We start from the raw sequence: 21,758 nt of genomic DNA, 5'->3' as shown, positions 1-21,758 counted from the left end.
TATAGTTCGATATTATAATAAGTAAGCATAATGTAAGAGCTCAATCCACCGATGTGAAGATGCTAGCAAAACAGCAGATCTCCAGTGAATGTCAGTGCATTTGTCTGCCAAAACTGCTAAATCTGTATATGTTTGTGGGGTGAATTCCAACTGTCTTGTCAAGTAGTTCCTAATTAAGAAGCCGTCTATCCTGATGGGTACAAAGGCATAAAACGTCAGATAACAGATTTCTAAAACGAGTTTAGAAGACCACATGACCAAAACATAGGCGATAAACAACATCTTTGCTTCTTGCGGTGTTCACCATTCATCTGTGCTTTCCTGAACACATGCACATGCTTCCTCACACACTTGTGAACACTGAGCCCCTAAGCTAAATGAATTTACCTATAATGAGATCCAGACAAGCTGTTGCAGTGGAGGCTGACAGCTAGCACTGCAGATTACTGATCATTTCCCCTCCATTGTTCATTTCCTCCCCTCCCCATGCTGACTCTTTCTCTCTCTGTTTACTGCTAATGAACAGTAACTCTTATGCTATGAACAGCATCTGAAACACTCCCCCACCCCCTATTTTCATAACTACTCTCTACATATACACACAAACTCTTTCTCTCTGTGTGTGTCTTTTTCTCACCTCTTTCTCTCTCTCTCTTTCTCTGTTTCCCTCCCACCATTTCAGCCGCTATCACATCTGGCCACCTCTCTGAAGCACGTAAGAAACCAGAAATGTGAGGTGTGTCGTGAAACAGTCTGAAAATATGTCAGCGTAGAGAGAGAGGAAAGGAGGGCCAGGCCTTAACCGTTCGCTGGCCCAGTAAGAGGATATTCCTATCACAGCGCTGTCAGAGAGCAGGAAATGCTTTGTAGACATACACGTACACAGACCATATAGTCACACATGTAGTAGTATGGAACCTGGCAACATCCGAAAGAGGAAATGTAAAAATAAAAAAATAAATCAAAAGCAGAAGTTTGTGTAACATAAATAGAAAGCAGAATGTGGTGTCTGAGGTTCAACGTGTGCTTGTTTGTGCCTGAGATAAAAAGCGAGTGATTTGTCAGAAACAAGCAACAAGTAACAAGGGATAAAAGGTACCAGATTGAAAAGATTGATGCCTGGTTATAAGCGTTTCCTTCACTTCCTCAGGCAGCTGTAATCCCCAGACATCGAGAGTGAGCATGGAGGCGTCTTTCAGTTTGAAGTCATCCCACAAACTCTTCACCAAACACAGTAACAGACTCACACGGAGACACACACAGAGCAGTGAGAGCTGTGGGGAGAGTTGGCTGACAAGGTGTTGATAATGAGCTGACAATGTCTGGCTTCAATCCACCCGTGTCACTCTAGTGTGGCAGGAGTCTGGTTGCAGAGCAGACTGGGCACAGAGTGAATGCAGATACCATCAAACCTTGGTCAAACACTAAAATCATTCTCAGCGCTTGTTTAAAACTGCTTGCTGAAACAGATGGGTGGGATGTAACTGTCTTGGGACATCTCACATAGACGCAGCTGTAAAGCTATTTGCCAAGATACACTGAGTTTATTGTTGAACGCTGTGCTGTTAAGAGCAACACTTTTTGACAATCATTCCATTTTTTCTCAGTGGAAAACCCCATCCGTACTGAAGTTAAGTAAAGCAATGATAAAAAAAAGGAAAATAAAACCACAAAAAAATACCTACCAGTGCCATTTGACCAAGGTCTGAGCGCCCAGCAGCAGTGTTAGAGATGAGCTGTTTGTTCTGTAACAGAGATCAGTCCCACAGAGCGTGGGGTCATACGCAGGGAATCATACTGCGGTCTTTGTTTTGTCCAGATTCAAAAAGTCATACGCATGGCGCCCACAGACACAGCATAGACCTCAGGAATGTTAGCCTGTAATTGGCATGTAACACAAACGGTCACATTCATACATAAACACACAAAGGACCAACAGTTAGTTAAAGTATTTGCAATCCGTATCCTATAGTTTAACATTCAACATCCTCCATTCATGTTATCTTGAGTGAGATGATAGTTTGAATGGCAGTGTTTAAAAATGATTTGCAGAAAAATGTGCACCATTCGTGTGATTATGGGTGGAATTCATGCAATGTCTGATTATTACACTGCTTATTTGTTTATTTAGCACACAAAGAACACATTAATTAAAGCTCCTACAACGAATATTTTTAGTGGATCAAATGACTATGTGTATGTGAAAGGGGTTATTCATAGTGACAGACCCACAGAGAATTATCACCTCACTCTGCAGTTCACCACAGCTCGAAGGAGCATTTTAGTGTCTTTCCGCTGATGGTTTTGGTTTTACGGCCTGAATTTTACTGCTTTGGTTTACTCTCACAGCTCTCATCCAGATGTAGCAAGCAGCTGTTTAAGCCAAAAAGCTCTGATAAAGCCACTGTACACTACACGCATCAAACAACAGACAGACAAAGTTAGCAACTAGCTTGTTAACATAGTCAAGTATTTAGCAGCTACAGAGCTGAATAATTTGCTCAGGAGTTGGTGGAGACCAAAATAGAGCTAAAAGCAGAGTGACATTCATCAGGTGGCCAGAAACACTTCTTCAAATGAATCTGTTGCTCTGTGTCTGCTGGATGTGTAAATATCCAACTGTTTGCTAACTCAGGTAAAGGTGACAGTATGTCAGTGTTGCATTTACAGTTTACAGCTTACAGCTGCACCCAAGTGGCCAAACAATCAGTTAATACAGGCTTACCATCATGTGACAGATTTAGCCAAAAGACAATTTTTGGCTAAAGTTCCCAGACAGGATGATGTTAAGAATTAAAACAAACAAACAAGGAAGACAAAAAGCAGGCAAACGACATCAAAGCTGACATAATGGAGGCTGGATCAAGGCTGGATTACAAACTGAACAAAGTGAAAGTGGGCAAATGCCCCTGGGCCCCAGAGGCCTGAGAGCTGTAGCCTGTCGTTCCCCGTGTGTCATTTGGTATACAGTGATTTAATTACTTAAAAGATTTATTCTCCAGATTGTGGAATATGCACCACTTAACCACAACAGGCTTAATGTCACAACAGAAAAAAGAAAAAGTACAGGTTCAAATAATATAATTAATGGTGGCTGAATTCTATAAAACTTGTTGTCCTGGTACTGTGCAGGCTGGCTCACTGGGACACTTTAATACAGAGCCATCGTTAATGTTATTACACACCGGTGTCATAATGTCTGCTGTGAAAAAGGCCCACTATACTGTATATCAATGGAAACGATAAGGGCTTCATGACAAGTCCTGTATCATGAATTCATGCTGGGACTGTCTTTAACTACTTCAATGCAGTTTTAAGAATTTTATTCATAGGTGAAAATGATGCATATTCCTAAAATAAATTGTGAGCAAACCTGTAACACTGGTTGTTGGATATGTAGGTAAGACATAATGTTTTCAAATGTTGTTTGCAGTGCTCACTAAATGGTCACTTGGAATAAACCAACCAACCAATATTACACATCACATATGGCATGTAGACTTTAAATACACCTTATAGACATTGATGGACAGAGTCAAATGAAGATGTTATTAAACATCATGTTTGTACTGTTGTTTCTCCAATAACAAAAATGTCAGCATCTTAGTAAAAGTACCAGTGGTTGTTAAATATCTTAAAAATCAGCTCCAGTGATTATATTGGTCAATTTGCACTGGTCAAATAGCACAAGCCCCACTACAGCCATTCAGTTACCATAATTTGCTTGTGGATCAACAGGCTGTATAATTACTCTCCGGTGACAGTGTATCATTGTCATTGTCAGCTGGCCATGTAATAGAACCTCAGAGCTATAAAAGATAGTGATTCACCCCACAATCCGCTTTACACCACCGAGCTGCCAGCCTTTAACTCCAACCATCTCTGTGGCGCTCTGTGGTTGCTTAGCAACTAAAGGAAATTGGAGGTGCCTTTGAATTAGGGCATTTTAAGAGGTGATTTATGTGAAGACCTTGATGATAAATGTATCCATAAATCTGAAATTTTCTGCCGGCCGTTCCTGTGTTCGTCACTGGAAGTTCTAATTCTGGTCACAGATACTGCAGCGTCACAGAGCTGCAGATCTTGTGCCTGCTGAGGTATAAGGCTATTGGCTCTCTGCTGAATGCAGAGTACATTTTTATGTTATAGTGCTAAAGCAGAGGAAGGGAACATGGCCTGTTGTTATGACATCATAAACAGGAAATGGGAAGGGCCCAGTTCTGCCAGAGGAGTCTAAATCAGTGTGGAAGTCGCCAGAGAGGTCAGAACTTTCCCATAATATAAGGTCATGAAGTCTGAATGACTGAAACACACAAACACACACACCTATATTTATAATTGTATACACATACGAAATAAGATCACAATATGTAGACCATGCAATGCTTAAAGCTAATTCTATCTACACACTTCCCACTCTCCTTTGTCTTTCTGGGAGTGAAAAAAAGTGTCCCTCTCACTCCCCCTCATCAAAAGAGAGCAGAAGTGAAGCTGCGGCGGTCCTTTTGGTGGCCTCCTCCATGCAGGTCCCATCCCCTACGGTCACCATGCCAACCTGTGTGAGGAGGAGGCTTAGCTGCAGGCCCAAAGAGACTTGATGAGGTCCTGGGATAATTAGCAGCTCATTATGGAGCCCAGTGAATAGGCCAGCGAGCTCCAGGAGCCACAAGGGAGAGCGCAATGGAAAACACAGGATCGGAGCTCACATCAAAGGGAAGCACTCACTTTTTAGATCACATAATACAGAGGAGAGAGAGATTGGGAAAGAAAATATTGCTCTCTGTTCACACCTACAAATATAGCTCATAATCCCCATTTTTAAGCCTATGTGTGTGTGTGTGTGTGTGTGGGTGGCTGTGTGTATGTGTGTGTTAGTCAGTCTCTGCCTCACACCAATCTGAGTATTTCTTTCTCCCCCAGAGGCCCTAGTTGCTCCACAAATGCATGAAACCGGGTCCTCCTACACACACATCGAAATAATGTGCGCACAACTCTTAAATTTAAGCTCACATAAAGTACAGGAACAGCGTGTGAGTGCCAGAGATCCCCAGTTAAGCTATCTGTCTATCATCCCCATCGCTGTCCCTGTATCTTACTGTGCGTTTGTGCCTCTGCTTGGCATGCAGTCAGGCACTAGTCACGCAGCCTAAACCATGCACACCGCTGTGCCAGGTGACCCATATTGCAGTGCGGCTGAGTTTAACCGTGCATGAGCTCCATTTTCTGTGTGTATATGTGTGCTCATGTGCATCCACTGCCTCCCTACAGTGACTTGCGGCAGTAATGTTGATGCCCTTGTATTGTTGACTATATGTGGCATGTTGAAGGTGACACTTCACATGTATTATAGCTACATGATGTGTCATTATTGATTACTGTGGCTGTTTGATATTGTTGAAACTGCACTGCCACATACTGTGCCGGCATGGCTGAGCAAATTTAATTGAACTGAATACATCTGGTCAGCATCCTGGGAGTCCATCTCTACCAGGATGTGAGCTGCATCACACAGTTACAGGCATAGATCAGTCTTCAGAAAACATTCATGTTTACAGTATGAAGTATATGACCCAGATTTGACGTTTTCCTGAAATGCACAGAAAAAATGCTGCAATGGGACTATGTATTCAAGTAATGTATGGAAATATAGAGAAAAGCTTAATTCCATACAACAGCAGAGGGCGCTACTCTTCCACAGTGATTCTGATTATTAATTTGCTTCTCTGTCTTTTGTCATGTAGTAGTCTTAATGTTTGAAGGAAGTGGTTGTATTGATTATGACACAGTGGGAATGAATCATTTAGATATAAAACGTACATAACATCTGGTAGATAACACAAGGATTGAGTAAGATGCTGCAGCATCCCAATATGTTTTCTTGATCTTTGTCATGGCATGAGTGCAGCACCTGCACCCCCTAGTGGTGGTGAGGGAGTGATGAGAAAAATGCTGTATTCAAGCGTGTAATTTATTAGAAGCATTATTATTATTATTATTATTATTATTATTATTGTTGTTATTGTTATCATCATCATCATTATTGTTATTATTAGGTATGTCTATGGATCTATTTATGGTGCAGAGGGCCCAAACAGAAATGGAGAGAATAATGCCTTAAAGTTTTTTTAATGAAGAGTGTGCTGGTACATCCATGAATGTAAGTAGGTTATTTTTTTTAAACAATAACCTCCCATCTACTCAATTCCCTCCAAGTCCAAGCATGAGTCACAAGTTGATTAAAAAGATTTGTTTAATTTAACAGAAATTGTCAGACAAAGGCACGTAATGCATGAAAATATAACTGATTGATCACATAGTGCATCAGAGGTGAAAAGAGAATGTAAACCAGATTTGTAGTTCTGAAGGTAAAACTTCCTCAAATATGTCAAACCAGGGACAAAAAAAATATGATAGTCAGTAGAACAACAGACAGACGACAACAAACATCAACACAGACATGTTATTATGGCAGACAAACATTAAAAGTGGTCCATATCTTCACATGATATGCTCACGGGCATTGTTCGCAAGACAAACATAAAATAACACATTAGTCAGTCCAAAAAATAGGCTCGTAGTTCATCATTTAGAGCCTGTCATGTGCTCCTGTCTTCATAGGAGTACTGAAGGCTGTTTGTTGCTTCCTAAAAATAAAAAATAAAAGGAATTGCATTTTTCCTCAGAAAAAGGCCTTGTATCACAGTATAAACCATCGCCTCTCAATCACATTATTAGTAAAACGCAAACATCAAACTGGGCAAACCCCGTAAGACATGACGAGAGCCAAGTTACTGACTCTGTTTTTGTGTTTTTTCGGCGTGTGCGCATGTGTGCCTGCTCTGGAGAGTGGCTCGTGTTGATATTACCACACTACCAGCACGGTAATGCAGTCGGATTGATTTTTGGCCCTTGAGAGAGGAGACAGCTGGTCTTATCAGAGCCCAGCAGTGGCTTCAGTGGTTATGGATCTCTCATGCCAACATTAATGACACTTCCTTACCCGCCCCCCAGCACCAACACCCTGTCACTCCTCCAAAAACACTGACACAAAACGCTCACTCCTAAAAGGATCATTTTAAAAACAGTGCTCTTAGAAATCAAATATATTGCACTTTAAACATCAGGAACAGTAAACAAAGCAACTTTAAGAGATGACTGACCACACAGGGCAGACAAGGCATAAGGAATAAAGAAACTAAACATAAAAAAACAGGATGCCTCTGTGCTCTAGTCTGTAGATTCTTCATTTAAAAAGGAAGAGTTTGGAAGAAGAGTTTTTTTTTGGAAATACACTTATTTACTTTCTTGCTGAGAATTACAGAAGATTGAGATAACTCATGTCTGTAAAGTAAAGATGAAGCTTCTGCCCGCAGCCGCTTAGCTTAGCTTAGCTTAGCATATAGAATGGGAACAGGAAGAAACAGCTAGCTTGGTTCTGTTAAAAGGTAAACAAAATTTGCCCACAAGCACCTCTAAAGCTCTAAAAAAAAAAAAAAAAAAAAAAAGACAGGTTGTGGATTTACAAGGGAGTTAATACACTTTGGTTTTTCTACAGAGTAAACAAGCAAGAAAAAACATGTTAATTAATGAACTTCAGAGGTTTGGACAGAGTCAGGCTCTTTCCAGTCTTCATGATAAGATATGCTAACTGGCTGCTGGCAGTAGGCGTCATATTTACCATAAAGACGTAAGAGCAGAATTGATATTTTCATCTAACTGTTAGCAATTAAGCAAATAGGTGTATTTCCCAAAATGTCAAACTATTCCTTAAAGGCTGACATTAGCACTTCATAGCTGTGGCCAACAAGATACCAAGTTTGAGGTTTTGTTTGCGTATGCATGCTCGCAACAGTTTGAGAGATGTTAAAGTCAGGCTGAAGCAAAATGAGGAAACGCCAAATTTTACTTCATCAACGGATTATTTTCCCGAAAGCTGTGGAAAAGGCTGAGTCCCATGTTGTCGACAGTGAAAATGCACTTCTTTTCACCCTTCCTCATTCTCGTTAAGAAGGGTACATTAACTATTCATGTCGTGTGATGATTTCATAGCAATCATTGGGGACAAAGTAACAAAAGATACTGTTATGTAAATATTATTTTTAAGGTTAAATGAAATTGTTAGCTACACACATTCAAGTTCAAGACAAGAGAAAAAAAAATCATCAAAAAATTTCATTTCAGTCTGACTCTAAAAAAAAACATTGACCTCTGTAAATGCATGGTAATCGTGTCTTCAGACGATTGTACAACCAATCCTCTGGGACAGTCCTATCCTGACAACTGCCAGCGTCCATGTTAATGTTGTTTTCAGTGTGTACTGCTCTGTACCCTCAGGCAGGCACCAGCACTCTGTCTATGGCATATTGTAAACGGTCCCAGTTCTTCCAGAATATGGTCAAAAAGCAAACTCCCAAGAAGGTAGCCACCACATGGTACCGGCTCCTCATCAGCGGAGCAGCAAACTTGGCAGCGGTAGAGACGCACACCAGGATGACGGTGATGATGGCCAACATTATGTTGATGCTCTTCCCAAGCAAGACTCGAGCGTCGTGGGTCTCGAGCTGGACCGTCTGCTGCTGCTGCTGCTGTTGGAGTTCCAGCTTGGACACTCGCGTCTGACACGACTCAAGAGCTTCCTGGAAAAGACGAGGAGAGATTTTCTGGGTCTAAATGATTCCCAAGTGCCTAAAGGTCAACTTGCTGACTTTTTAATCCTCAATTACCCACACTCGCCCGAAAGATTAATTATGTATCAGTTGAGAAATGTGAGGACAGAGAAGAATTTGTATGGTTATAAATGTCAAACGAGAACAGACTTTCATTTAGAGGCCTTTATTTCCTAGTCAGTGTGATTCTACAGGTAGATGACTAATGCGTCTGTATGTGAATGCTCTCATCAATCGGCCTTTTAAAGAAAGTCACACAAAAAGTTAGCTTCCAATAACTTAAAATGTTTTAAAATCTAAAATAATGCATTTAAATTTACTCACATCTATCTTAACCAGATGCTGTTATGCCACCATTTTTATGACCCCAACCAAATGACGCAACATGTAAACCACAAGGCCAAACCAAAGTGTACAACTCAACCCTCGCATCACTACATAATATATTCACTATATACCTGTATGTCCCTGGCCCTTTCTTGAGCCTGGTAGGCTACTCTCTCCTCGATGCTGGCCAGTTCCTGCTTCAGATTAGTCATCTCATTTTGGTGAAGCTCCGTCAGGTCGTTCAGTTGGTCCTCCAAACGTTCATACCTGGCCGGCGATGCAGAAATATTAGTTAGCCATTGTTATTTATAGGCGGATTTGAAAGTACTGTTCATGACGGAGTGCTGCGGCAGAAACTGATGTGATGAATTACATGCCATCTACCATTTTCCTCTTAATTCTCTGTAAGTAATGTGGTTGTCTTAATATTTTAGATGAATAGTAATCCATATTAATGTTAGAAATCAGTGCTTTATTGTGTGAGGACAAAGCAAAATTATGTTTTCTAAACCAGACTGTAAACAGACCTGTATCGCTCCTCCTGCAGTGATTGGCTGATGATGCCATAGTCTCTCTTGAACTGAGCCTTCATCTCCTCCATATCCTCCTCCAGCTGGCTCTGGGCATCTTTGATCTCTCTCACCTCCTCCAGGCTCAAAGCCAGTCTGCTCTGGCCGTCTCCCCCTGCCTGCTTACCTTGGCCCTGGCCCTGAGTCTGCACCTGCCCTGCTGACACTCCACCCCCCACTGGGTTCCCATTACTGTCTGCTGAAATTGAAGCACTCCCTGAGGAGCACTCATCATCACTGGGATACTTGGGTTTGCCCACCATGGAGGTACTGCTACTCAACCCCTTTCCTGCACTGTCAGTCGGCAGCGGAGAGGAAGGGTCCAGAGTGGTCTTGAGGTGGGCGATGTTGTCAGCACTGCCGAACTTGTTCCTGATGAGGTTCGCGAACTCTCGGGGCTTACTGAAGAAGAAAGGAGGGGAGAGGGAAACACCTGGTCCAATAGTCTTGATCTTGTCCATGGTTGGATGTCGGCCACTGCCTGTCATATCCCTCAGCAGCTCTCTGGGCGACTCCCTGGGTATGGTGCTGTGTTTGCTATGGGACGAGTGAGGGGATGGGCTGTGATGGATTTCACTGTCTTTCATCTTACGATGATACTGCTCCAACTTCTTCTGCATTTGGGCTATGTTTTGAGCTGACTTCTGGTTCTTCTTCTCAAACACTTGCTTGATGCGCCCCACCTGCTGCTTGTCCGCACTGTTCACCAGCTTCAGGTACTCTGCTACATTCTCGTCCCGCGCAGTTTGCTCAATCTTCAGCTGCTCTGTGACTTTCAGTATCTTCTGCTGGAGGTTGTCCAAGCAAGAACGGCTACGCTGGACCTCGAAGCCCGGAGTAGGACCAGGACCTCCATCACTCAGGTCCAGATCCAGATTGTTCTCTGAAGAACCCCGGCGCATCGACACACCAATGCCCTCGGTACTCCGGTCCTACAGGGAAGATAAACACAGATCAGATAGACCATTCAATATGGAGCTTTTGCAGGGATTATCTTTTATTTGTCTGATCAGCAGAACTGGTCATCCAGAAAAGAAAAAAAATCACCTACAATGCCAAATCCATGCATTACAAATATGAGCTTAAAAGGGAATTTTGATTCTTTTTCACACCGGGCCTAATTTTCTTGTTTTGGTTATCATTTCTCAAGGCTAATACAGTATTTTATTCACTAGTTTCTTTATAGAAAAACAGGATGGCCAATCTAAACCACTTCATTGAGGGTAAAATGAATGTGAGAACCCTTAACTCTCTATTCCAATCAACAATTGCACTGCAAAACTGCATATTTGCACAACTACAGACATTTGGGCAAAGTTGAACCAGTAAGTAACTCTGCAGTACCATGGACATTTACAACAAACAGTTTGCTTTCATTTTCAAACCATTAGTTTTGATAATTGGGTTAAAATTGAGTTTTTTTGTTTTTTTTAAACTTGATCCACTGGTGTTGTTAAGCCCCCCTTGGACTGTAGTTGTGTCTACTGGTATCAGTGCTTCCTCATGTATCTAGAAAGCAGCTGCTGGGTAAAATGTTAGGTGATGACCTAATATGCAGATTGTGAAAAAATATATATTTGCTTTCATTTTTATTTATGCCTAATTTGCTCTTCATATACTGTATCTCCTTGTAATGAGTTCCAGCCTCTGCTCTATTCTGCTTTTCTGTTATTGACACTGTGAGACCATCTGGGTGTGTGTGCAATGCTCTCATTTGGCACATCTGTTAGGTTTTATCAGCCAGAATATAATCCTGTTTATCTACAGTATAGCACACAGATGACAAAATTCAGATAACAGCTATTAATGTGTGTGAAATAAATGGAGCGTGCACATCTAATGTAGGTCAGTGATGATGTCACACAAGGCCACAAGGCTCAGGAAATCCCTTTGCCAGACACTGTCCCCTGTTTTACAGTAAATTACCATTTTCCTCATAAAAGCTCAACATTACGGTCAGTTTTTGTCTGATGTGTCAATAGCTCACTGTCGAGCACAGAACTTCTTCTCTGCTGAAGATTTGAGGAAGCGAAACTGAATATATATAATTGACTCGAAACCTGAAGAGGAAACTGAGAAAAGCACCTAAGACATGATTTAATTAATTTTCGATCAGCATTTTTAGAATCAAAGTGTCACTTCATGTGATAGGGCGCTGTATCTAACAGTGACCCAACAAGCCACGGAATCTTGCAAGTTGATCACAGCACACCCGTATAATGACAGGAGGTGTAAGCTGATAAAGCCTAATACAAAGTGTTGTACAACAAGCACTGAGGGCTGTACAAAGCTGCACTAATCCTTAACAAACGTAACACTGCTAGTTTCAAGCAAAATAAACTGATCATGACTAACTCAAGAAGACTTAAGCGCTCAGTGCTGCTTAGCATTGCCACAACACCAGAGAGTGGTTACATATTGCAAGCTAAGTACCTTTAAAACTGACTAATACATCTAGAGCTCACCACACAATGACACTCTGTGACACATGACTGTCAGGTGGAACACGAGAGAGGGTTTACCAATAGGTGATTAAATGTGGCTAGACAAAACTCACACTAAGCAACTTAGCAGATGCTCTGACTGAAACAAAAAAGGCACACATTCATCAGGAATATTGCTCTCTCAGTTCAATTGAGTTTAAGTAATCCATTACACATAAACCTTCCCATTTACTTGCTGTCAATACTATAACCTCACACTCAATCAACCAGCAAAACTTGTTTTTGAGGGTGACACGGTGAGCAAGAACTTGGCGTATAATCTCTGACATCTCCATTTACAGTGTGACTACAACCTGGTTTCACCATAATGTGCACCACAGAAACTGCTCCGTACTGTGAAGAAAAACTGTGGCGTCTAATCCCCATGTGACTATAATTATGCTTTACATACATAATATATGCTTAGTTATGTGTTGCATGTAACCAGATAACTCCACGCTTCTTTCTACAAGCATGCCTGGGGTATTTCAGCCTCTGTCCTCATCCCACTCTCTCCCCCTCTCTGGCATCTGTCCTTCTTGAACAAGGACTCTTTCTCTGCAGAGAAAAAAGCGCACTTTGTCATGTCCTACCTCTGCTCTGTCCAGGACTGCGCTCTAACGGCCAAGCTGCTGCATATGGATTCACTGGCCTGACGTATAAGCTGAGGAGCCCTGCGCCCAATCGCAACCCTGCTCCTTCCAGAGTGTCGGCAATATCTTTTGTCAAGACAATCGAGATCAGACATAAGCTGCTCCTTTGTCAAACCTGTTTGTCATACAAAAGAGACTAATATCCTCATTGTTCAAGAGGAAGCATAGGGCAGGCTGGAGTGTAGGTTGCTCATATTACTCAGTCTTTTTAGTTTTCAAACAACAAGCACAAAGAGCTGCCTGTTCAGCAAGACTGCATGCTATTTCTGAAGTACTGGAACTAAGCTAGCTCCTCAGGCACTCTCCCACCACCGGCCTCAACTTTGAAATGCTCAGTATTCTCCTCTGAAGCATTAGAGGTCAAACATGGAGCACAGTGGTGTTTAAGTTTATTGCTTCAAGGTGCTGTGATATCACAGATACAGATGAGCGTAAAATAGATCAAATACTGATTTTGCTTCTATTGATCCATCTCTGTTGAGGCCTGCAGCAAAAACAAGACCTTCACAGGAGTGGGGGATGTTTGAAAGAGTATCGATGTAACTTCCATATTCGCACTGATGCACCTGGAGTAGTAGATGTCCAGCCAAGAATTGTATTACACAGCTGGAAAAAGGCGTAAACCTCCTCGTCTGAAAACAAGACGTCTTTTGGAAGGATGGGCCCTGATTCATGAGAGCAGCTCAAATAACACTATAACACGACACAGATGTCTTACACACTCTATAGAACCCCAAAAACAAGTATGAAATCTGGCTATTCCCTGATAAGAAATTCTCAGAAAAATTGGACCATTTCAATTTTAATAAGCCTGTTTCCACCGCTGCTGCTACTCAAGATTTCTACCCACGCTGATTAACTGCTGGAACAATCTGAGGGTCTCTCTGGATGAGTGGCTCCACTAAATGAATTAGCCTCATGATGATGAAAATCTGCTAAGGAGCTGCCCTACTTTTCACTCCATTTCTCCCAAACACTTAAGTGGGCACTCTCCAGGGGTTGTTGAGGTAGGTGGGGTGAAACAGGGCAAGGATTGAAGGTCTTTGGGGATACTGGAGATGTCAGAGGGAGTGAAAATCAAGTAACTAAAAAGGCGGCTACAACACAGCAGATGGCAGCAGGAAAGTCTGACGGTTAGGTGGACTGTTTCTAACTGAAAGGCCAGACCAGGCGAGAGTTTGATGAGATGGTGTTTCCATCAACAGCCAGGTGACCTGTCTGGGTGTCCTTGAGCACTGCTAACTGTGTTCACTCGCTGTAATACTTTGGGATTTAAAAGTCGGGCTGTGTGTGGCCCATATCTTTCTAACCATAAAATAAAAATCTGGTCTATCAATGTGAGAAAACCCTCTTGAGAGTCTTCTCACATTTAACTACTCAAACTGTTATCTTTGAAATTAACAAGCCAGGATATCACGCAGTCATACGCCCACTGTTGTTTGACTCACTCATTGATGTTAGTGTGTCAGTAGAGCAGAAGAAGAGAGACAGACAGAAAGTGGGAGACAAAACTGAGCGTGCTAGAGAAACTGAAACAGATAAGAGGATAAGAAAAGAACAAAGGGAGGATGCTCCCAAACACAGTTCGGCACACATTGTCATCTCCACTGACAGGATCTACAGGACGCCTTTGTGGCCCAAGAGTGCCTCCCTCACACCTCATCGCTGTAAGAGCCCCCTGTCCCCCACGCCGCCCTACATAGCACACAGCGTCTGTCCAACACCGTGACCCATTTAATATGATCTGACCCTGCCGAGACAGCATAATATCAAGATCCAACGGCATTAGCCTCAATCTTAACCCAACAAGGGAGAGCTCTGTGTTTTTTATGTTTGAGAAATCCGTCCAAAATTGTAGCTACATTTTAGAGGCAAAGTTAGGGGAGCCGACAGAAACTGCAGATGCTGCTCATCTTGCACTGCAGTGTGCTCATTCTTGGATCAATGATCTTAGTTAGTGATTCACTTTTTCCATGCAAAAAAAGACCCTCCGCTTATATGCCCACTGCAGCACCAAAAGAAAACAGGCAAAGCAGCAATTCAGCATGAATGTCCTGAACTGGAGTGAGGTGAAAAAAAAAAACACAAATTATTTAAAATTGTGTGTGTGTGCACAGGGTGTGAACTAAATACTGAGCAGTATTAGTGGAATAAATATTGGTTCAGATTAGCAGGAAGCACAAAAACTCACTGTCCCACCCTATTAGGGGGACATTACAAAAACCAAAGACATTTACTTACGCAAACAGGAAGGCACTGTCCCCGTTGCGAGGAGGTAATGTTTGTAAGTGCACACAAATGCAGCTGTAATCTGCTGATTAACATCAGTTCATGATGTAGGGTCAGGTCGAAAACAGGGGCAGAGACATATGCAAATACAAGCACAGGTGTCTGCAGTGATCTGAAGAAATCGGATCAAAACGATGAGGCTATGTGTGTGTGTGTGTGTGTGTCTGTTGTGGGGGGTGGGGCGTGTTTTTGCCTCTGTGCACCCCCAAATAAACACACACAGGGCAACATTGCTGGCACACTCATTGAGATGGAACAAAACCGTCCCTTCAGCAGAGAACAGAACCACAGAGGGGAAGAAGCCTGCAGTGCTTATTGGTATTCCCTCCAACTGATCCTCATGGATACAGACACTCTCCCGCTCAGGGCTCACACAGGGAAACGGGAAGAAAATCAGAGAGAGAGAGAGAGAGAGAAAGAGAGAGAGCGACAGGGAGCACATCTTTGATTGTGGTCAGAAAGCTGACCCAACATCTCCTCCTCCTTTTCTCAACTGCATCCCACAGCTGGCCACAGTTTGATTGCAAAGCCTTTCTATAGAGGCCAAACAGTACAGCTCATCAGCATAAAGCAGAAAGAAAAACTAGCAAAAGAGTTTGAAGTCTTAAGTTTCCTGAATGACTAATCCCCGGGAGGTCAGTGGAATGAATTGCTTAAGACGTAATCGCTATTATCTCATAGACAAGCTGGTCCAAGACTAAATCAATAGCCCATTAACACTCCCAGCGTTTTCTTGCCCCCGTGGACTGAGAGAGTATTGAATGGGATTCAATTAAGATAAATATGCTGCTATATTCAACATACTGATTCAAAGCGAGGGAGTGAATAGAGGCGGTGATGTAGCAGGGTAGGTAAAGAGTCAAGCAGCTCATTAACCATGAAAAACATAATAGACCCCAAAAAAGAGAGAGAACGAGAAAATTGCCATTTAATGATTCATAACATAACATAATTAAAAGGCTGCTAATTATGCTGATGTGACAGCGAACATGTTTGCCTTGTTGTGTAAGGGTTCATGTAAGGACAAACACGCAGATCTCTACAGAGCCACCATCCAGTAAGGGTTGCGGAAACTAGCCACTCAAACTGAAGTGTTGCATCATCTATGGCCTCTAACCCACTACATTTGCTGCACAAGGACTTTTTGAGGAACAAAATTGGAATGCCATTTGCAGAAAACAAAAGGAGGAAATGCGTAATCGTGCCGCCCCGTGATAATAAACCAGCAAAATAGTGAGATATGTTGTTCCATTATATTACGTTGGTGGTTATACCACAACCGACTAATTGCTTACTTGAGAAGCTGCCTCAAATCAAAGCTCTGCTCTAGAGGGAAGTTTGATTGAAGTTTCATTTCATAAATTTATAAGTGTTAGTATTGTTGTTCACAGGACAGCAGTTCCCTTAAAGATGCATGACGCCATTAGTGGGTGAATATAAATGTTACAGGATAGGTTCACAATTTTTCAAATCTGTCTTAAAACAACAGTCAGATGCCCCATATGAACACTGAAAGAGGTTTTCCTCGCTGTAATCGTTTCTAAAGTTGACTGACTGGTAGGTCTGAAGACTCATAAATATACAAGAGAAACTTGCTGCTGCACGATACTCAACTGACTTTCTGGTTGCACAAGACTCACACTCGAGAGAGCGCATTCCTCTCCTCAGTGTCACTGTGTGAAAGCACCTGGCTTTAAATGCATACTCGGGCTGATCTGTCACAAACATGCGGGGATTTCTGAACATCTCATTCATTAACATTAGACAGTTGAATGGTTTTCCCCGAAATTGTTAGTACCATCTGTTCGGGCAATGACTACAACTGCGATAAGCTAAAGCTTTTTTTAGTTTTTTTGAATTGAAAGGATAAAGGGTGTTACAGCCCTTTGAGGCCAATTTGTCCTTCTGGGCTTTATGATTCGAACTGACCAACTTGACTTGACTACATAATTACTACATTTCTGTGTATGGATGTAACAGATACACAATAATTCAGGACATTTCTTTACCTGATCCTAATCCTCTCATATCGCTGTCATGTTGGAGGCAAAAAAAAAGATAACATTTCTATTATTTACACTAATTTATTTACATTTCCATTATTTATTACTCGATTGTGTGGTACATTATTCTGAAAGGGATATGTGCAATGCATTTGAATATTATGTTCAATATATTATGTAGGGCTGCAATTGCAAAGTATTATTGATTATTGTGCCAATTATATGCTTGATTGATTAGTCGCTTGGTCAATAAAATGCCCAAAATCGTTAAAAGCCCAAGGGGACATCTTCAAATGTCTTGTTTTGTCCAACAAACAGTCCAAAACCCAAAGATATTCAGTAAACTATTGTATATGACAGAAATTATAAGAAATCCTGCAAATGCCAACACTGGAAAAGCTGGTACCATAAAATGTTTTGGCTTTTTTGCCCAGAAAATAACAACAATAACAATTATTTTTTATTTATGTACAGTAAATGTAACACTGCATGCTATGATACTGTATATCCTTCTCAGTCAGTGTTTGGTTAAGTGTGTAACCTCCACTACATCTCAGATAAGGTGGAGTCAAGTAAGCGTTTAAATTTACTCTTGGAAAACTGGGTCAGGTATTGAGTCATTGAGTGACCAGAAAAACAGAAACACCTGTAAGATGGAAAGCAACACAACAGCTCTGATGTAAATAGCTTACTCAAGATTTTCAGTTTCTGTTTAGACTTTAGTTGTTTTTACATGACCTCACCTCTGTGACTCATTATCAATCTGTACTTTGTACTGTTGTTGTATTGGGCTGCACCATATTGAAAGTAAAGTGGTTGGAGGAGGAAAAATATTAGGAACACCTGCAAATCCAAAACAACACCACAACAAGCTACAGCATGAAAAACACCTTACAGTTGTACTCATCTATATCACCAGATTCAATTCAGAAGTCTTAGTATTTATTACGTGACTCTATTACAGGCTTTTTATTTGTCTTGGTCACTGGTCTATATCTGTATAACAGTGACACCAAATAAGTGTGAGTTGGCCCAACAAGAGACAAAAATGCATGCTCATCTAATTTCGATTAGAGCTGAAACAACATGAAACAACTTTTAGATAATCATGAAGATAATGGTGTGTTTCAATTTAACGCTGCACAGAAAGGCAATTGTATTGGATGAATATCATGTCATATTTCGAAACTGAAAAAAAAAAACTTTGAAAGCTTGAAATAGCTTGAAACATTTGCTCTTAACCTATTGTTTGCTCTCTGCTGAAGTGCCGTCCAATCACATGTTGTGTTTACCGGGTTAAGTGGGATTGACAGACTGCTCCGCCAATGACTGATGCGCACAGGATACATGAACAGGACTGGAGTGCAGCTCAAGCCACATATTTCTGTCCGAACCCGACCCGAACCTGACAGGCGTTCTATTATTTATGTCTGAACCCGACCCAAGCCCGACACAGTTAATTTAAACTGAAGCACTGAGTTTGTGTTACCCTGTCACGCAATTGTTGTTACCATGGTTACAGCATATGTGTTGCGTTCATGTGTTGTCACATAAATACTGTAACAAACCCCAGCACTGAACGGGAAGTAGCCCATTTTTATGCCATATTTTCACTAAAATGAATTTAGCACCGTGTCAAGTAGGCTAGCCCAACCGATGTGACCAAACCTGACCCAAACCCAAACATCATTTCCAAATTTTTGTCCAAATCTGGCCCGACCTGTCAGGACCCGTCCATAGGGCTCAGGTCAGGTATCCATCAAGCCACCAGGATGGCGCCGGGCTTTGAAGCTAATTTGACCTAGTGGCCAAACCATGTAATTACAACTTTCAGATCCATCACGGGAAGCACACTGGTCCGAAAAGCATTTTTCCCGCACATAAGCATGGGAAAAGGAGCAGCTGTAAAATGGTGGATATATTTTTTTGAGCGTTACGACCCCTGCAAAATGACTTGTTTCACTTTCAGAATTTGATCCATTCAAACCGATAACATGTGGAAAGTCTAGAAGAGCCACACAATTTACTTGTTTTATCCCCATTCAAGTTAGCTGGAGGGCTAAACTGGAAGTTAGCCAGCTCAGCCAGCGGGACTCTCTACTGAGCATGTTCTTTTAGTGCACTGGGCCCATCTAAAATACGCAGTATGCAGAAATCCGGAAAATTTCTTTACAGCGGGAAGTGGCTTTTTTTGGCTTCATGGGCTACTGAGCAACTTTCAAAGGAATGAACATAGCCCGGCCTCCAACGCTGTACCCAGTTTTCTTCATACATCAATGGTATCAAACCACTATTTCAGACCAGAGCTGCAAGACAACACTGCCAGAAATCACGTGATTCACAAGCTTGCAACTGTGCGGGCAGAACTGTGAAAAGTGGGTGTTGTAAACTCAGCTCTGAAAGAACAGTCTGCAATAAAGTTTCAAAATAAAGATTTACCCTTTTAAACCCAAGTTTCAATGTTTCAAAACTTCTTTCCCCATTATATGTGCACCAGTGCAAAAATTTTTTTTTAAAAATGCTGCATTTGTGAAGAAGGAAAACTCAGATACAAAATGATGTTCGCAGACATTTGAATTTTTTCAGCCTATCAAAACATTATCCAAGCCTTGAAAACTTAGCTTACAATCTTGCAAAACCTTTTTTATATAGATTTCAAGCTTTCAAACACTGTATTTCAACCTTCCCAAGCTTTCTTTCTGTTTCAAAATATAACATAATATTCATCCCATATATCTGTCCCGCTTGGATATCGTGAAATATGTCCCAAAAAAACTGTCCAGACTAGGATTTTGTCTGCGGCACTCAGTACAGTACTGAGTTTATAGACATACTTATAGACACCTGTGTACCAGTACTACATCTCCTTTCAGAAACGCACAGTTTCGATGTTGTTTGCCCAAATGTTTCACAGGCTTACTGAAGCTCTTTGTCAGGAGAAATATGCAGCTTTCAGGCGGCGCAGCTGCTGCTGGTTTCACATGACGTGGAGATCAACAGACAACAATGTAACGCTGGTACAGTACGGGACCTGCCGTTTTATGACACAATACCGCAAAACACACTCACATGACCCACTCACCATCCGGCTGCTGAGGTATTTCTCCACTTCAGATAAACTTCGCACGGACACGTTGGCGCTGGGCATAATAATCCCGTGTTTGTGGTCAATTTGAAGCTGCACTTCTTCAATTCAGGGGCAGTTTACAACTCAAGCCTGGTCTCGTATCCATGTCTGGCTCCCTCTCTCTCTCTCTCTCTCTCTCTGTCTCTCTCTCTTTCTCCCTGACACACACACATTATGACACACACACACTCGCTGCCCTCTTCTTACAAAAACTATGTGTGAACCCAAACTCCGCCTATTTCTCTCTGCAGGGAGGCTGAGGGAGGAGGGGTTAACTCTTTCAGCACATATGTGTCCGTCAGTGGCAGATAAAACTGCCCTATCAGCAGCTGTGCAGGTCTATGATAAAAGACAGCTACTAAAAATCATCAAAATAATCCTCTGCTCACAATGCTGTCTACCCTTTACTCAGTTTTTAGTGTCTTATATTCAAATTTAAAGGGCTTGTGTGTAAGATTTCATGGCATCTAGTGGAACTGACTTGGCAGAAATGGAATATAATATTCTTAAGTATGTTTTAATTAGCGTATAATCACCTGGAATTAAGAATTGTTGTGTTTTCGTTGCCTTAGAATGAGCCCTTTGTATCTACATAGGGAGTGGGTCCTCTTCCATGGAGGCCGACATGTTTGTACAGTAGCCCAGAACGGACAAAACAAACACTGGCTCTAAAAAGGGCCTTTTGTGTTTTTCGTGAGTTTCACAGCCACTGTAGGTTCTACATGTTGGAAGGGGAGGGGAGATATATTGAGTTGTCTGCAATCCGCAACCTCATCGCTAGATGCCACTAAATTCTGCACACTGATCCTTTAAGGAATATCTGGAGTTTTTGGGAGTGATAAGTAGATGATAAATTATTCTAGAAACCAGTCAAAGAAAAAAGGATGTCTTTAATTAGGCTTAATACACTTTATACTTACTGAAAGAGGATTAGGGCCACATGTGAAAAATGTATTTGAGTTCTGAGAATATAGTCTGAATTCTGACTTTAATCTCAGAACTCAAATACATTTTTCACATGTGGCCCTAATCATCTTCCGTAGCATATTTACTGTGCGACTGAGTGTATACATACATTTATCAGTGGTGTAACTATGCCAGGATTTTAGAAACTGATACTGTAGTCATGTAGTCATGAAGTCACCAAATTCAGCCTTTGCCACCACTGAAAATTTGACTTCCTACTTGAAGAAGCCTGTCTGATTATCAATAAATAAACAATAACGTTTTTCTCTAATTTTATTAATTGATTAATAGTTATTAATTATCTTGTTATATTTTCTGTGGTGCAGTTTCAAAGGCTTCTCCAAACTCCCAGGTTATAATTCTAATCCCTTAATTATATTTCTTTTTTTTTTTTTTTACATTTTTAACCTACAAATAGTCCAATTCAAGGATTCATGTTTTAAAAATATATAAGAAACAACCTTCATGTGTAACTGTAGAATGTAAACTCTTTCAAATTCTCACAATACTGACAACTTAACCTCAGTGACAATGATAGCTACAGCCCTCTATATAAAACAAAGACAAATCCAATTTTTATATTTTAAAAGAAAGCCAAAAGAGTTACACAGAACTACTTAACAAGAACCAACTAATCCACTGTTTATTAAAGGCTATACAAGCTCTAAAAAGAGA

The 21,758-nt window shown here is 41.3% G+C and overlaps 1 protein-coding gene across 1 annotated transcript; it reads right to left on the bottom strand.

Annotated features, from left to right (window-relative positions):
• Positions 1-6,232: 6,232 nt before the first annotated feature.
• Positions 6,233-20,531, bottom strand: LOC121898108 (transmembrane and coiled-coil domain protein 3-like). Its single transcript, XM_042413036.1, has 4 exons — positions 20,073-20,531; positions 9,521-10,494; positions 9,125-9,260; positions 6,233-8,636 (listed from the first exon to the last, which is right to left on the bottom strand). Exons 1-4 carry the CDS (start codon positions 20,136-20,138, stop codon positions 8,331-8,333), a joined length of 1,482 nt encoding a protein of 493 aa, XP_042268970.1. The 5' UTR covers positions 20,139-20,531; the 3' UTR covers positions 6,233-8,330.
• Between the last annotated feature and the right edge of the window lie 1,227 nt (positions 20,532-21,758).

Source organism: Thunnus maccoyii, chromosome 5, assembly GCF_910596095.1.
Source record: "Thunnus maccoyii chromosome 5, fThuMac1.1, whole genome shotgun sequence".
Taxonomy (NCBI): domain Eukaryota; kingdom Metazoa; phylum Chordata; class Actinopteri; order Scombriformes; family Scombridae; genus Thunnus; species Thunnus maccoyii.
Note: the sequence above shows the minus strand (reverse complement) of the source record. Positions and strands in the feature narration are given on the sequence as shown.

Excerpts from the sequence above, each read along its gene's own strand:
- LOC121898108 (XM_042413036.1), bottom strand. The coding sequence starts at position 20,138 with ATGCCCAGCGCCAACGTGTCCGTGCGAAGTTTATCTGAAGTGGAGAAA. Across the intron at positions 9,261-9,520 it reads CTGCAGGAGGAGCGATACAG|GTATGAACGTTTGGAGGACC; the intron begins GTCTGTTTACAG and ends ATCGCCGGCCAG. Across the intron at positions 8,637-9,124 it reads AAAGGGCCAGGGACATACAG|GAAGCTCTTGAGTCGTGTCA; the intron begins GTATATAGTGAA and ends CGTCTTTTCCAG.